The sequence below is a fragment of the Astatotilapia calliptera genome, chromosome 16 (assembly GCF_964374335.1).
Source record: "Astatotilapia calliptera chromosome 16, fAstCal68.1, whole genome shotgun sequence".
Classification (NCBI taxonomy): Eukaryota; Metazoa; Chordata; class Actinopteri; order Cichliformes; family Cichlidae; genus Astatotilapia; species Astatotilapia calliptera.
In genome coordinates, this window is record NC_137437.1 from 1,543,300 (window position 1) to 1,560,560 (window position 17,261).

At 49.0% G+C, this 17,261-nt stretch overlaps 1 protein-coding gene across 2 annotated transcripts in view; it reads left to right on the plus strand.

Moving 5' to 3' along the window:
• The window catches only part of LOC113007349 (aryl hydrocarbon receptor-like), a 37,523-nt gene that overhangs the window by 8,197 nt on the left and 12,065 nt on the right, over positions 1 to 17,261 (plus strand). For both annotated transcript variants that reach the window (XM_026143795.2, XM_026143796.2), the window contains exons 2-3: positions 4,559 to 4,749; positions 16,356 to 16,456. In XM_026143795.2, the coding sequence (XP_025999580.2) occupies positions 4,559 to 4,749; positions 16,356 to 16,456 (292 nt within the window). The remainder of the gene's footprint in view (positions 1 to 4,558; positions 4,750 to 16,355; positions 16,457 to 17,261) is intronic.

Consider the following 17,261-nt stretch of genomic DNA (forward strand, 5'->3'; position numbering starts at 1 on the left):
AACACGTGGGATTTAGTGTAAGTATTCTTTTTCCTCTGTCGAGGACACTCTTCTGCTTCCAGTTTTGCCACCTGTGTTTGTCAGCATGTGTTTCATACTTTTGCACCACCGAGTCATCCTTCTGCATCTGGCAGACGCGCTGCCTGTTCAGAGCAGACAAATGAGCATCAGCGCTGCCTTACAGCTGAGACGGAGGACTCTGGGTTCATATCCCTGCTTTGCCCTGTTGAGATGAGGAATCCTAACAGATATGCTAAAACATCTTCCTTTTATACAGCGAGTCCCCAGATGTCTTCAACCCTGTGATCCATGGCAAAGCAAAGTGGAAAAAATGCTTCTGAACGCTGCCTTTTGTGTGTGCTAGCATTTCTTGAGAGTGAAGTCAGGCTTGCACCATTTGTGGGAAGGTACAGCTCGGGTAAGTCGAGTTAGTGCTGCAGGAGGAAATTTAATAACCTGCCATTAACCAGAGTTTTGGTAAAGAGAGAAAGACAGCCACAAACTCTAAATATGCTACAGTAGTAGTTGAAGGGGATGTTACTGGTAAACCAAGTGGTTTAATGTGATTAGACTAACACAGTTTACTGATCGGTTCCACTTCATAAGAAAAGATTTGAAGAAAAGCCTCCGGCTGTAGAGACACAGCTGTTCCCTGACGAGTCTGTTCATATGAATTGAACTCTTTCATGTTGAGGTGTCACAGTATCCGGTCGTTAAGTGATGACGTGACGAATCCTGCTTCCGGGCCTAAAGTAGTTTAATATGGCTTTTGTGTTGTGTTGTATGCATTTTCTTCTATTTGATCTCAAAAAGCTCCTAAAACAGTCAGTGATCCCTGTTGACCTCCCTCGGCTTTTATTACCGCTAATCATTTATTTAAGCTCAGTTTTTAAAACCTTAGGATGTAACTACAGCCCAGCCCATGCAGCAGTATATGAATGACTAACCTCGTATTGTGGATGGATTATCTCAGTCGTTCTCCTGGCTGAAGTTTGGTCCTTTTACAGCATCCTGCCATGCGATTACATTTGTTCCTGACCACCGAGAACACTCACGGTAACTTTTATCGAGTGGAAAAAAAGTTAGCTTGTTTATATTGTGCTAACATAGCTGTGTCGCTAGCGGTCACGTAGCACATCATTATATACCAGCTAGCCCAACTTCAGTAACCCTACAAACGTCACTGCTGTTTAGTTTTCTGTCTTCATTTATGCTGGAAGTGACAGCAGAGCTGTACGTTTTAATTTGTTTCCAAAACCCCGCAGTCAGGACATGCTATATTGTATTTAGATAGAAGCTAGCGAGCTAACTCCCTGCTAACTTCTAACTCCGTTAAATGTCATAAATTCTGTTTTCATGGATGCCTGGATGTTAAACTCAATTGTTACACCTGGTAGAGCAGAACGCTGATCATTTTATTAAAGATGAAAGACTTTAGACAGTTTTTCAACTCTCAGTAATGCCATAGTGATCGTTTGATATATGGACCTGCAGCGGAGTTTAGGTCCAGACACGGCTAGTGACGTCAGACTGAACAACCGGATAATGACCGTAACTGCAAAATTAATTACAAATAATATGTCGATAATATACATATTATAAAAATGTAAAGCAACGGTAATTATCTGGTTGGCGCTCCATCCTGGTCCTTTTTGGTGGCGCCATCCACCATAAAGCACAGAAAAGAATAAGAAAAGGAGGACGCATGACTACCACAGTGCAAAGATACACTGGGAGAGCTGCTAGAGCAGGTCATCTGCTAATCGGAAGGTTGATGGTTAAATCCCTGGCTAATCCAGTCAAATATCCTTGGGTCAGATACTAACCCCAAGCTGCTCTCCAATGCCGAGTGTGACTGTTAGATAGAAATGGTGCTTGTATGAATGTATAAAGTGCTTTGAATGCTCCGGGAGGGTAGAAAGAATCAACACATTTACCATTTCCTGTAGGAGATGTAGAAACTGTTGAATCAGCAGAAGAGATAACCTCGGTTGGTAGACAGCACAACTCCAAGTGAATAACTGCCGGCATCAGGAAGTGGACGGGAAGCTGAAAAAAGTGACGAGTAATGAGAGTAATGAATACCACTGATTGAGACATGACCTGGTAGCAAACCGGGCAACCAGAGCCTGAAATGTGACTCGCCATGAGTCTGTTGCCATGAGTGTGGATGCAGCTTAAGGCAAACCCTAGTTTAACCTGTCGTAATATTATTGTGGAAGTTTTGTAAAATGGTAAATGGCCTGCATTTGTGTAGCACTTTACACTACATTCAGTCATCCACACAATCACACACATGATTTTTTTTACTCATTAATAATGAATCCTGCTCAGTTTAAGGTTTTCAGACAGACTCACATCAAGTCATGGTTCATGGCTAGAGTTGCTGGGGGTCAGTTGACACTACGCTGGTGTCAGTTATAAGAATTAATCCATGTCTGAAATATGTGATTTATCACAAGAAAGACCGTTTAGAACAATCTCTAAAATACATTGGTTAGTTAAATCCCAGGTTATTGTTCAGCACAGAAGTAGGAGGGAGAACATGGAAGAAGTCATCCTGATCATTTGTTTCCATATCAGTCAGTGTGTGCTTCAATGGTCACAACATAAACCAAGTGATTGTTTCTGTCAAGCTGACAGTTTCTGTTTTATTACTGGATATTCAGCTGTCATTTATTTTCTGACATAAACATGTATGTAGAGATTATACAGCTGTTTTTAAATAGTGAACATATATAACGATCTAAAATCTTAATTCTGGATGTTACAAGTTTAACCCTTTAGAGCCGGTCGGAGCGGGCACGCTCTGTTTTGCGTAACTATTTTTAAATCCCGGTAGCTCTGCAACCACGTAAGCTAGCGCAAAATTTTTTTTTGCATATGAAACCGGAGGAGTTGTACTTACATCTTATGCCATCAGCTTGTCCTCGGTCACGGTTTCCTTCCACATAAAGCTTTGCAAAAACTGCATAAAAAGCGCTTGCAGGAACAAAAACATAATATTCCAGAAACACGCTTTACCGATCCGATCAGCTGTCCATAACACTTCCTACGTTGGAATAGACGTCAGCGCGAACTTTTGCATTTCCGCCATTACCTGCCCGAAACCGGAAGTGACGTCATTTTCGCGTAAATGTAGTCTTTTTTGCGATCAGGGCCTCAGGGCCTATACTGCTCTTTTTAAAAGTTATCTTTGACTTTATGACTTTCTGTGTCGTTTCTGGGATGCTTAGGACTCATACTGCACTGCTGGAAATAGTTTATTTTGATGCATATGCTGCTTTTTTGCAAATTTGCACTATAATATTTATTTTTGTTTTTCCTGCAGTATATAAAAATTGGTGTATTTCAAAAATAAAACTATGAAGACACTCAAAATAAACTTCCTGTGGTGGGGAAACTATTTTGTGCAACTTTTTTGTATTTACAGTTTTGAGGGATAAGTCTCTTAAATTTCTCTAACTACAAATATATGTTAAAAAATCAAAAACGATTTTCAATTTTTTGTAGTTTATTGCACTTTTTTGCAATTTATGTAATTACTATGCACTTAATGAATACATATTATTAAAATCTGGGCTATAATGGTTGTATTGATGTATAGCAACTTGAAATGCTCCCAAAAATGGCTCCACAGCATGTAAAAATATAATATAAGCTCTGGCGGACTTGGTTCTATGGTAGGTCTTAAAGGGTTAAAGTGTTGTAGAAGAAGACAAAATATAAGAGTAGGGTCTTTGATCATTTCCACATAAATAAAGCAAAAGCTTTGTAGCATTCATGACTGACTATAACTCGTAGTTTCGTGACGTAGGCCATGTTGGGCTTACGCTGCTGGAACCTGAAACAGCATCTGTCACAAATTTGGTTTCATGTTTACTGTCTGAACTGCAGGATTGTCATTCCTGAGACTTCTCACGCTTTTGCTCCATCTGGTGATCCTGGCACGAGTGAGCTGCCGTGTAGACTTAAGCAGGTGGTTGTTTTCTGAACATTTGGCGGTATTTCTCCTCGTGCGGTGAGTTTGCAGGTGTTCACTGAAGGAATGATAACAGTGCTGATCGCTCACTTTCACTGACACTTGGTCTTCCTCCCAGTTCAGCATGTGTTTGTGATTTGTGAGTAATGACATGTATCTCCAGTGAGCCTCATGAGTTCCCCCTTTGCATTTGAGCATGGGTGGTCAAACAGATGTCCGCGGGTGTCGTGGTTAAAAACTGGTCTTCCTCCTGATCGAATGACTTGTGGAAACGTGTGTTGTGTAAACTGCTGTCTGTACTATTTATCCTGAGCTGAAGATTGTTTCCTTGGGAAAAAACAGCCAGTCTGCTTTGTTCTGGTGTTTAGAACAATAGATATGTTCCTCTGGTGTCATGTTAGCATCAGAGTTGGATTTCTCGCTCTGAGTTTGTCTCGTCACGGTTTAGTAACACATGCAGCTCTGATGCACGGCTGACTCAGTGCATCCATGTGCCGTGCTGCACCCCGGTTAGCCAGGCTCATTCATATTTTGCCATGAAATCACTAACCAGATTTTTTTCTTGTAATTCCTCAGAAAGAAGGTCAGTGAGGGCAATGCAGTGGTTAAATCCAACCCGTCAAAGCGCCACCGGGATCGGCTGAACGGGGAGCTTGACAGGCTGATGGACCTGCTGCCGTTTCCTGAGGAGGTGCGCTCTCGCCTGGACAAGCTGTCAGTCCTCCGTCTCAGCGTGGGATATCTGAGGGTTAAGAGCTTCTTCAAAGGTAAAGACCAGCCACAAGTGCATATCCAAAGATTTGTTGAAATGTCAGTGCTGTGTGGTGAAATGAAATGATGATAAGCCCACTCTGACCTCCACATTCGCTGCCACAAACACATGACAGCCTGCTCTTGGTACCACAGAGTAAACGATAATATGTCTGGTCTTACCGACTCTTGTGTTGAGTAATACTGTGGTTGAGAAATGTGTTTAACCACACAAAGCCAACAGCGCATACCTCGACCTTGCACTGAGCAGACGCTGGCTGGTTGACAAGCCGACCTGAACAGAGAAGAAGCTTAGCATCAGGAGAAATGCAAGAGGCATCAAAGATAAAGAGTGCAGTATGAAATGCAGCTGCAGTGGCTGCAGTGCACACTTTACATTGTCTTTAACACTCAGTTTCCCTTCTGTTCTTTGCATGATATGATTTAGTTGTTCTCTGCGGCTCTCAGAGACCAACAACAGCACGAGGAAGAGCAGCCCACAGACCGGTTCGACCACATACTTTGGACACTGCCTCCGTTTGGCAGCAGATGCTCTCTGCAGATAGGCTGTCTGCAGCTCCCTGCAGATGTAGGTGCACTGTGTCACTAGAACCCTGTCAGTCCAACAGGGGGACGTGTAGGACTCAGTAGGCATGAAACAGTGGACGCAGTGAAAGGTATATATGAGAGATAAATCAGTATAGAGGCTAGAGTTTTTAATTCAACCGTAATAATGACACAAAAGTCCAAAATACTGATAATGAATACAAGCAAACACTTGTATGAATGAGGTAATGTAGACTAAGGTGGGAGTGAAGGTAGACAAAGCTTGATAACTGGGCGCAGTGAAGCCAGCACTGGAAGTGACTGAACTACATCTGACAGCTGAGGCAGGAATGAGAAGCACGCAGGAATCCAGTTTTAGGAAACGGCACATCCTCACTGCCGCTAACCTGACCCCACCTTGCCTCCGAGCAACACCCACAACAGCCTCAAATATTTCTCAAATGCTTTTTAAGAGTTGCTGCACCTTAATTAAACGTGCAGGCTTTGAAAAGTTGATGAGTCAGAAGAAAGTCAATGACATGTGAGTCGTACACAGCTGCAGAGGATCCCTGTCTTTAAGTACGACAGACGTTTTAGCCGAGTTGTTTCCTGACAGACTGCTGAGTAAGTTGCTGTCTCTAACAATAGACATGAAGTGTCTTATCTCCAGGTGTCTGCGTCTCTTGGTTCAGGAGTCGTACAGAAGTAGAGGTAAAAATGCACAAAGTGAATTCCAAAGACGGATTTTATCAGTAACAGACATCTTTGAAACCAAGTGAAATTATGAATGCTGTGCAACTTTAAACAGACAGTGTGTGAAAAGTGTGCGTGCTTGTTGTCAGCCCAGCTGTTTGCAGTGTGAATGGATATTACATGTTATCACATGAGCGGTGGCATTCCTCTTCCACCTTTCTGTCTGTACAGGTGAGACAGGCTCCCGTGTCTGTAGGAGACTTTCCCAGTGCATTCACAGTTAGCTAAGCACTAAGACGATCAAGAGTTTGAGGACTTCAGATTTTACCGTACAACTTTCTTCTTCTTCTCTAAAACTAACATTGAAATAGATCAGTCTGAATCGAAGCCTCCTGTTGATGTTTGTTTAGGACCAGCACACTGGCTCGACCCTCTGAGGGTGGGCTTGTGTTTCGTTCCGGTCTCAGATCTTTTTCATGTAAGGCAAAATGTTTAAGTACTACAGCATGAGGTCACTGCTCCATGCTGCTGCTTTAAAATGCTGCTGTTCACATTGTAGCCAAAAAAGATGTTTGTCGGGGAAACATCAGATTAGACCGTCAGGCGCCGCAGCATTTATTCAAGTCAACAGTTATATCTCCAAACAAGGCGTTGAATCCACGGACTTTAATGTGTTTCAGCCACAAACACAGAATATCCTGCTTTTGCTGCAGCTACTCCTGTAATAGAAAAGTCCATATGAAGCTTACATTGAACTATTTTATTATCATGAGGCCAAAAGCACAGATTGCTGTGTTGTATGGTTTATTATTCAATCATTGAGCGGTAAATCTGAGTCGTTCTGAAAAGCATCCATTTGAGCAGCTAATGCGGTTCTTGCATGGTGCAGCTGGAAGTGACTGTGGCATGTTTATACTGAGACTACAAACAGTGCATTCACTGCATGTTCTAAGAGTGTTTGTGCGTTTCTTTATATTGCTGTGGCAAAATGCATTGAGGTGTCTGCAGACAGCCCTGATCACGTGAAGGAGCTTTGATGTTTGTGTGGCGGAGGCGTGGCCCCGGGCGCAGCTGCCGGGGAGGAGTGGAGCAGAAGGCTCAACAGGGCGGCGCTGCGAGGCCGGTAAGAACAGCTGATGGTGTTTATGTACTAATGATGGTCTCCCTCCGCTGTGTTTATAGTGAGACGGGGAGGAGCGGCGAGAGATCAGCTGGGCTCGTGAGCTGTCAGGCTGTGCGACTGAGTCAGCTGTGTAAACAAACAAATAAATGTGGAATTTGGCAGTACATACCTGCGTGTGTTTGTGCCTGGTGTATTCCACAAGTGGTGCCGAAACCCAGGAAAGTGCCGGTGGGGAAATGTCCGTCCCACAGACCGCGCCACCCGCCCAGCCCCTGCAATTCTTGGCGCAGATGCTGGCGGAGATGGCGGCGATGAGCCGAGATCAGGCGGCCGACCAGCGTGCCCACCTGGCCGCGCTGCGGGAGCAGACAGACACAAGTTCTGGAGCGGCTGGTCGGGGCCGCTGCCACGCCGAAGCCCTCGCCACTGTCGGTGACGGTGCCCCGGATGGGGGACGGGGACGACCCACAGATTTTTCTGGAGACCTTCCGTGCCACGGCGGAGGCGTGCCAATGGCCGCGGGAGGAGTGGGCTCCGCGGCTGCTCCCCCTGCTGTCTGGGGAAGCACAAACAGCGGCCCTGAGTCTGCCTCCGGCGTCCAGGAGCAGCTTCCCGGATGTGAGCCGGGCGGTGGTGGACAGGCTGGGGCTCACCGCCGAAGACCATCGCCGGCGGTTCCGGGCCTGTCGGCTGGCTACATCGGACCGACCATTCGCCTGGGCCCGACAGCTGCGCGATGCGGCGGTGCGCTGGCTGCAGCCGGGAACATCGGAGGGCGAGACAAAGCTGGTGGACAAGGTGGTGCTGGAGCAGTTCACGGAGGGATTGCCAGCGGAGACGGCGAGATGGGTCCGGTGCCACCGGCCCGCAAGCTTGGAGGTAGCGGTGACGCTGGCGGAGGACCACCTTGCCGCTGGAGCAGGGGAGTCCGGGGACGCCGGACGGAGGCCGAACAAACAGGCCCCAGTGCCGGCCCCGAGGCGCCGTGTGCCGGCACCAGGGCAGGCAGAGCGGCTGCCGGCGCTGAGCCCCACTAACCCTTTCGCGGCAATGGTGCCGTCCAGGGGAACCGAGCCGAGTGGAGCCGCCCCCGAGCCACGGAGGGCAGCACAAACGCCGGGGCCGGAGTGTTGGAAGTGTGGGCAGCCGGGACACCTGAGGAGGGATTGTCCGCTTATGGAAGTGGGGCAGGTGTTCCGCGTTGCTGGCGCCCCAGCACCCTCCCCCGGTCCAGGAGGGACATACAGTATTCCGGTAAGGACTCGAGGGGGTATACGCCAAGCGTTGGTGGACACGGGCTGCACACAGACCCTCGTGCACCAAGGCTTGGTTCGCCCCGGGGCATTATTGGAGGCCGAGTGGGTGGAGGTGAGGTGTGTTCATGGTGATGTGCACCGGTACCCCATAGTGCCGCTGCTGCTAAAATACAAGGGCCATACACATAGGGTAACGGCGGCGGTTAGCCCGCGCCTGTCGCACCCCCTGATTCTGGGTACCAATTGGCCGGGGTTTCATCAGCTACTGGGGCAGTACGCGGGGGTGCGATCACGACCGGAAGCGGGGTGTAGCATGTGCGCGGCATTCAGCGGTGACGCGGGGTCGTCCGACACCGACTCCGGGGGGGAGGAGCCGGCGGGTCCCTCACGGGACGTCCCGCCGGCCCCGGAAGTGTCCCCCATGGGTGATTTCCCACTGGAGCAGTCTCGTGACGGCACCCTACGCTCAGCCTTTGACCAAGTGATGGCTATTGATGGTCACGTGGTGCGCCCTGAGGCCGCGCAGACCTACCCACGTTTCATCTTATTAAATGACCGATTATATCGAGTGAGTCGTGACACTCAGACTGAGGAAACACGCACCCAGTTGTTGGTGCCGCAGGGCCGCCGGGAAACGCTTTTCCAGGTGGCTCATTATGACCCCATGGCAGGGCATATGGGATACGAGAAAACTCTGGAGCGAATAACGGCCCGATTTTATTGGCCTGGCATCCGAGGGGATGTGCGCCGCTGGTGCGCGTCCTGCCCGGACTGCCAACTTGTTAATCAACCGGCCATACCGAGAGCGCCTCTGCGCCCTCTCCCCCTCATTGAGGTCCCATTTGAGCGCATCGGCATGGACCTCATCGGGCCGTTTCACCGGAGTGCACGCGGTTACCGCTTTGTGTTAGTCCTGGTGGATTATGCAACGCGGTACCCGGAAGCAGTTCCGCTGCGCACCATCTCGGCTAAGAGTGTGGCGCAGGCACTGTTTCAGGTCATCTCCCGAGTCGGAATCCCGAAAGAGATACTGACTGACCAGGGCACGTCGTTCATGTCTCGTACACTGCAGGAACTGTACGAATTACTGGGCATTAAATCTATTCGGACCAGCGTCTACCACCCTCAGACTGACGGGCTGGTGGAGCGGCTGAATAAGACTTTAAAGTCCATGATTCGTAAGTTCATTAACGAGGATGAACGCAATTGGGATCGCTGGCTAGACCCTCTGTTATTCGCAGTGCGGGAGGTGCCCCAGGCCTCCACGGGATTTTCTCCCTTTGAACTGCTGTTTGGCAGGAGGCCACGTGGGGTGTTCGACCTGATTAAAGAAAGCTGGGAGGACGGTCCGAGCCCCGCCAAAAATGAGATACAGTACGTGTTGGACCTGAGAGCAAAACTCCACACTTTGGGGAGGTTGTCACGGGAGAATTTGCTCCAGGCTCAGCAGCGTCAGCAACGCCTGTACGACAGAGGGGCTAGACTCAGGCAATTTTCACCGGGAGATAAAGTGCTTGTGTTACTCCCTTCTTCCAGCTCGAGGTTGCTCGCCAAGTGGCAAGGTCCCTTTGTGGTCACACGGCGTGTCGGGGACGTGGACTATGAGGTCGCTCGGTTGGACAGGGGAGGGGCCACGCAGATTTATCACCTCAATCTCCTTAAAGCGTGGAGAGAGGTTGAAACCGCATCTCTGGTGAGCCTGGTGAAGGAGAGAGATGAGTTGGGGCCTGAGGTGCCAAATTCTATCATTCCCGCCTCCCTCCCTTGTGATGACCATCTCACACAGGCCCAGAGAGTGGACGTTGTCGCGTTGCAACAGCGCTTTGCGGACGTGTTCTCCCCCCTGCCCGGCCGGACGTCCCTCATCGAGCACCATTTCGTGACGCAGCCCGGCGTGACGGTGCGTTCACGGCCCTACAGGCTCCCGGAGCATAAGCGAAAAATCGTGCAGAGGGAATTGGCTGAAATGCTGAAAATGGGAGTGATAGAAGAGTCGCACAGCGCCTGGTGTAGCCCCATCGTTCTGGTGGCGAAGAAGGATGGGTCTATACGGTTCTGTGTCGACTATCGCAGGGTGAACGAAGTGTCACGCTTTGATGCCTACTCCATGCCTCGGGTCGACGAGCTCCTGGACCGGTTAGGCACGGCCCGCTTTTTCACGACGCTGGACTTAACCAAGGGCTACTGGCAGATTCCCTTGTCTGCCGAGGCCAGGGAGAAAACGGCCTTCTCCACTCCGTACGGTTTGTACCAGTTCGTGACACTCCCGTTCGGCCTGTTCGGGGCCCCGGCCACTTTCCAGCGTCTCATGGACCGGGTACTGCGTCCGCACGCGGCGTATGCTGCCGCCTACCTGGATGGCGTGATCATCCACAGCGGCACCTGGGCGGAGCATGTGCTGCGGGTGGCCGCGGTCCTGGAGTCCCTGAGGGGGGCGGGGCTCACGGCCAATCCGAAGAAGTGCGCGGTTGGACGGAGGGAGGTGCAGTATCTGGGGTACCACCTGGGGGGCGGGCAGGTGCGTCCACAAGTGGAGAAGACGGCGGCTATCGCATCCTGCCCGCGCCCCAGGACGAAAAAGGAGGTGAGACGGTTCTTGGGGTTGGCGGGTTACTATCGTCGCTTCGTGCCGGGGTTTGCGCAGCTAACCAGCCCCCTGACCGATCTCACTCGAAAGGGTGCCCCGGAGCTGGTCCAGTGGACGGGGCCGTGCCAGGCGGCGTTTGTGCGAGTGAAAAACGCTCTCTGTGGGGAGCCGCTGCTTCACACTCCTAACTTTTCCCTCCCGTTTGTTCTGCAGACTGACGCCTCGGACAGAGGGCTGGGAGCCGTTTTGTCTCAGCAGGTGAGGGGAGCTGACCGCCCTGTCCTGTACATCAGCCGGAAGCTAGCGGAGCGCGAGCGCCGGTACAGCACCGTGGAGAAGGAGTGCCTGGCCATCCGGTGGGCGGTCGGCTCCCTGCGCTATTACCTCCTGGGACGCTCATTCACCCTCTGTTCGGACCACGCCCCGCTGCAGTGGCTCCACCGCATGAAGGATGCCAACGCCCGGATCACCCGGTGGTATCTGGCGTTGCAGCCCTTTAAGTTCAAGGTGATCCATAGGCCGGGGGCACAGATGGCGGTGGCCGATTTCCTCTCTCGCTCGCAAGGGGGGGAGTTGGCTCGGCCGGACGGCTCCCCGGCCTCGAACGGGCGGTGGGGGTGTGTGGCGGAGGCGTGGCCCCGGGCGCAGCTGCCGGGGAGGAGTGGAGCAGAAGGCTCAACAGGGCGGCGCTGCGAGGCCGGTAAGAACAGCTGATGGTGTTTATGTACTAATGATGGTCTCCCTCCGCTGTGTTTATAGTGAGACGGGGAGGAGCGGCGAGAGATCAGCTGGGCTCGTGAGCTGTCAGGCTGTGCGACTGAGTCAGCTGTGTAAACAAACAAGTAAATGTGGAATTTGGCAGTACATACCTGCGTGTGCGTGTGTTTGTGCCTGGTGTATTCCACAGTTTGATTTTGATTTCAGTTTGATGCAGATGTTGATCGGAGTCGATACCTGACTCAGATCAACATCTGAGAGGAATGCAGAGCTCTTCATCGCTGGCAGATGTTGTGCTGAGTATACAGCTCGTAGTTCAGAGTTAAGGTCTGTGTGAAGAAGTGTTGGGTTGCATCATGAAAGAAAACTCAAACGTGTTACTCTTTGAAACCAAGACTCCTGCATGAGTTTTGACCTTAGAGATTTTTCAGTCAGCAGCAGTTTTTTCTGGTCATCAAGGGGGACTGTCCTGGTCAAAATATGAGCGCGGAGCCCGAGCGTTCAAGTGGTGACATGCCGAGGATTTAAGATACGGATCCTGTAAAACCAAAGTAAAACACTGGCTCAAAGAAAAGGGCCTAGAGGAAAAAGAAACAGGCAGTTTTAGGGGCCGTTTCCATGACATGATCATGAAACATTATCAGGCTGCCTGGTGATTGCAGATCTCCCTGAACAAGCTGGGCCCCCGGCCTCATAGCGTGACTTCGTGAAGCAGGGCTCGATGTTTTGGAAGGCTTGTGGCTCGCTGCTGCTGACAAATATGCAGCAGCAGCGAGCAGCACAAATATGCAGCGAGCATATTTGTGCTGCTCGCTGCATATTTGTGCTGGTAGAAAACCGAGAAAAATGCAGTTTCCAAGTTGATTGAAAACATCCAGGCCTGTTAGCAATCGTAGTTGAGGTGGTGCACTTTAATGTGATGTCATCTGGTATTTGTGATGTCTTAACCATGTAAACACACACCTGTACACGTGACTGCAACAGCAGGAACGACGTGGGAAGACGAGAGAATCAGTTTTGAGGAGACCGGTCTGGTCTCAGTCCTGGTGGGCTCATTAGGAGGAAGTCTGTGGCCGTGCTTCGTTCAGCTCTGGCAGAGCAGTTTCCATCTTTTCCATTCTCTGAAGGTTTGTCCTCTTCTTCAGAGCGCAGCGCTACATCTCTCTTCATACCCACAAGAGTCTCTGCTGGTCAGCCTGAGCTCACCAAGGCTTTCTGTGAGGACATTTGCTTATTTATGTCCTCCCCCAGCATCGGCTGTTGTCCCACTCAGAGTTTGGATGGACACCAGAAACATAGAACATGTGTTATTACATTTATTTAAGCACTGTGATTCAAATCTGCCAAGAATGTAAACGTCAGTTAGCTTTCAGAGGTCATAATGATCATAACATGTGTCCATACTTGAAGCATTTATCTTCTAGCAGCATCCAACTGCTTCAATCTGATTTGCTGTTGCTGTGTTGCCTCAAACTGTTGATTCATTGCACTTAATGAGGTGGAAACACCTGGCACAGTCAACATAATGTCCTGTTGTGTTATGTTTTCTGAACTCTGGAGACAGTTTCTCCCACGAGTGGACGTCCTAGCAAAGTTACCCCAAGAAAGTGAACCCTTCTGCTCTTAAAACCCGTGCAAAGTGGCAGAAGGAGCGTCCAGACTGCAGCTGTGGGACCTTGTGATGGTGGTGAACCCTGTTTTGAGCGCTGTGGCCAAAGTGCATCGTGGAGCTGACGAACACCCCAGATTCTTACACCGGCTATCCTGAGCTGTTGTTGTTTCACTATATCGCTCTTGTTAAGTCTGGTGTTGGGTTTGATTTCATTTGTGTCATTTGAGTGTGGAGTACCTCGTTTATAGATGTTCAGGGTTGTTTTCTCTCTGTGTGGTTTGAGGTATTAAAGAAAGCGTTACGCACCCGTCAGCACAAACACCTGGCTGGGGTGAAGCATTTTTAATAAACCCAAACAGCTGATTGAAGATTCAAAGCTCTCCACTTCTTACATTTTTACTGTTTGTACTTTATCAGGTCTGAAAATGGTGACATTTGCATAACTTCATGGCGGCGTGATGGTATTTAGCACATCCCACAATTTACTCTAAACTGTGAGTGCGCTCAGCAAACCTGTTTCCACCCAAAGCTTCATTTTTGGGATCACACTGAAGTCTGATACTGAGCGATAGAGGCCAGGTGTTCCCCCTAAAATCAGGGAGGTAAATGGGTGCACTGATCGAAGGCGTGATGGGAGGATGAACCTTTGGACCAAGTGATCCAGCTAATTGGCTTCCTCGCAGCGAGCTCTGCCCTTTCCTGCACATCTGCGTGAGAACAGAGATCTCTGTACAGGATCTACTGGAACTAAATGTTTTCAAATCTAGATAATATTCCCATATGCATTGCTGGCATGCTTTATACTACTACTCTGAGTTTGGCAGACCTCCAACTGTGACTGCATTTCCCTTTTCTCCCCTTAGCCTCACTGTGCCTCCACTTCATGCTGTTACTCTCAAGTACACGTTACATGCTCAACAATCCAATTCAGTTGTTTATTTAGTCTTATTGGCTTATTTTAGTGCCCTTTCTTTGCTGTTCTTTCCAGAGCTGTCACTGTTCACTGATGTAGGTGTTCTGTGTCCTGAATATTCAGACTTCATAGTTATTTAATTACCACACGGAGCAAAGGCATGAAAGGCTAGCACATCCCTGAACGGCAGACATGGACCTTCCATCAGAGGTACAGTGGACCTTAGCCAGTCTGTTTAGTTAAACAGGAAGCTGCAGTTTGATGTTGAAACAGGCGCTGTCATGGTGTCACGTTACACTGTAGCCTGCGAAAACAAGAAGAGCCATAAAATGGTTTATCATTCGCTCTGTCTTGGTGCTGTCTTGGTTTTCGCAGTAAGGCGGAGTCACGGACATAACAGTCAGTGTTATTTGGGAAGCTGCAGGACGGATCCTTCTGGTTCGCTCGGGCCAGTTGCTGGTTTGTTGTTTCTAACTGGAGCTGACGCCACAGAGAGCACTCGTTTCATTTGGTTTTACAGCTCAGAATGCAAAGCTATACTGTGATCATTCAGCTTAGTACATTTCAAACGTGCACTCGCGTCACAGGTCACAGGGTTCAGTCTAAGCAAAAGCCCGATGGCCCAGGGCCAGTGCTAAAGTATAATGAGCAAGCTGAGGTTACCTGTCCAAAGAGCTCTCGGGGTTTCAGTGGAAGCACCGGCAGCGTGAAAGAACTCCTGTCACTGCCCTGCAGCTGCCTTTGTGCCTGGGCTCAGAGGAAGGCTGAGAAACCGTAGACTGCTCACGACTGCAGGGCACCTCTGACTGTTAGATATCTGCACAGTCTCAAGGTGGCTGTACACGTGCAGACTGTACATGCATGTTAATGTTAATCTGTGTTTCTCTTCTTTCACTGCCCCCTCAGAAGTGTTTCCTAAGACGTGGTCAAGCATCTATAGACATGCTTGTTGCACAACCTCACAGGGCTGTCAGGACGCTCCACAGTGCCATGAGCTATTGAGCTGTTAGCGATGGAAACACGAGAACCCAACGCAGAGTTCACACAGCTCGAATGAAAACAAACAGACGCCACAAAGAGGCCTACTTACTCACGCAAACACTGAATTAGGAGGAAAAAAGTGTTGGAGGAATGTGGTGGCTGGTCCACATTTGGACAACAGTGTGCTGTTTGTGTATATGTTTGGCTGAAGAAGCACAAATGAATTATGTCTGTTTATTTCTAATACAGTTAGCATGATTGTCTGTCTGATAGCTTCTACAGCCACACGTGAGACTCACATTTTCTGCTAGCAGCGGTTGTGTGTGTGGCTTTCATTACATGTCAGGTCTTGAGCTTTGTGTAAAAGTCAGGCTGTGCAGGTCAGAGTGTTTGTGTATGTGCTACGTGAGTCCACGTGAGGCGACGGGGTGGCGCTCAAGGGCCGCTTCTCTCATCAAAAGATCTGTGCTGCAGGACTGGACGACCAGAGTGAGAGAGGCCGTATCCTGCAGTGGCTGTCCAGATAAAGGGAAGCATTAGTGTAGCTGTTGCCTGCTAAAAGTCCCCCAGGCAGATGCATAAATGTGTCTGTGTGTGTGGATATGCAGCCTGCCAGATCAGCTTTCCAGTGATGGGAAAACTGAGTTTCTGGCAGAGAAACCAGCAACTGGACCTCTGCTAAAGCCAAAAATGTGGCTTTGCCTTTTCTGCTGCAAAAGCATGATGTGACACCCAGGACAGGCTCCACAGGTCACCATTAGCCTGTTAATGTAGTATAAGAGTCTAGTTTCATGATGCAGAGTGGAACCAACTTGAACTTTTAATTGCATACGTTATTAGCATGATATAGCTTAAAGCTTGCATCACAATCAGCTATTGGAAGCTTAGCTGCACATGTTTAAATTTCATTGAACAATAAGAGAACTTCTCTGAATCTGAACATGATACGACATGTTCAGATTCACTTTGGTTTATCTGTTTGCAATGCATGCGCCTCGCACACACTCCTAATGTCACAAAAACACAACGGACACATTGCCAAGTTTCTCTACCTGGAAATGGTCGTCCGAACTAGCTCTGCTGCTGCCGTGGTTTTTACAGCAGCTCAAATGAATGCATTAAGTCACTGGTCGTGCTGTTGATGGTCAGCTGATTCCTGTTTCCCTCGGTTCTTTGCCAATGTTTTGTGATGCAGCCACCATGAAGAACAGCAAAAGCAGCGTGATGTTTCCTGGGCTGAACGGGCACAACAACATGGACGCTACAGCCCTCTCTGAGGGCGACCTGCTGCTCCAGGTAAGACTCAGGAGCTTTCATTATGAACGTCCCTCTGCATGCCAGTTTTACTACGTAATGCCAACTTTAAACCTTGAGCAGTTTTTTGTTTTTTCATTTAATTTTGAAGCTAGAATCATTTTCATTTCAGTGCACACGTAGAATCAACAAAACTGCTTTGATAACTTTATCACAAATGACCCCGTGTGGTGTTACAGAGCAGCATGTGAGTCTGGTTCAGATAAACAGCTCTGTAGCCAGAGTCATGACGCTGACAGACGAGCACAGTAACAGTGTTGGTCCTGAGTGATCGGTGAGCCGCTGGCAGGTGCACAAACACACTCAGCCTCTGTTTGTTTGTGTCATAGTTGTGTTTTGTGTGGAGCTAATCCACATCTGTCCAGTCATGAGGACGTTATGACAGGTGAACGTGCCAAAACGTGTTACGCTTTGTGCTTCCTGATAGAAACCAGTGTTTATTAGCACTTTGTCTTTTACAGAAGACGTGGATAGAGATTTTCTCCAAAAGCATCCAGATGTTAGAGTATGATCCACAAGCATAAACTCCTGTGAACTTCTGAGAACTCACAAACGTAGACTTCAGTCCACACACAAACACAAATCAGTGTGACGACATGTAAAACACATGCATCACTGTGATGCTGCTAATCTTTGTATAGTGTGAATATTGATATAATCCAGGTAATGTGGAATAACAGCAGGCTAACACTCATGTCAGCTTATTGAAAAGGCCCAAACACGACTTCAGCAGATCTGGTAGAGCAAACTGTAGCGGTTGAAACGACACAACGTTGTGCTCTGTGAT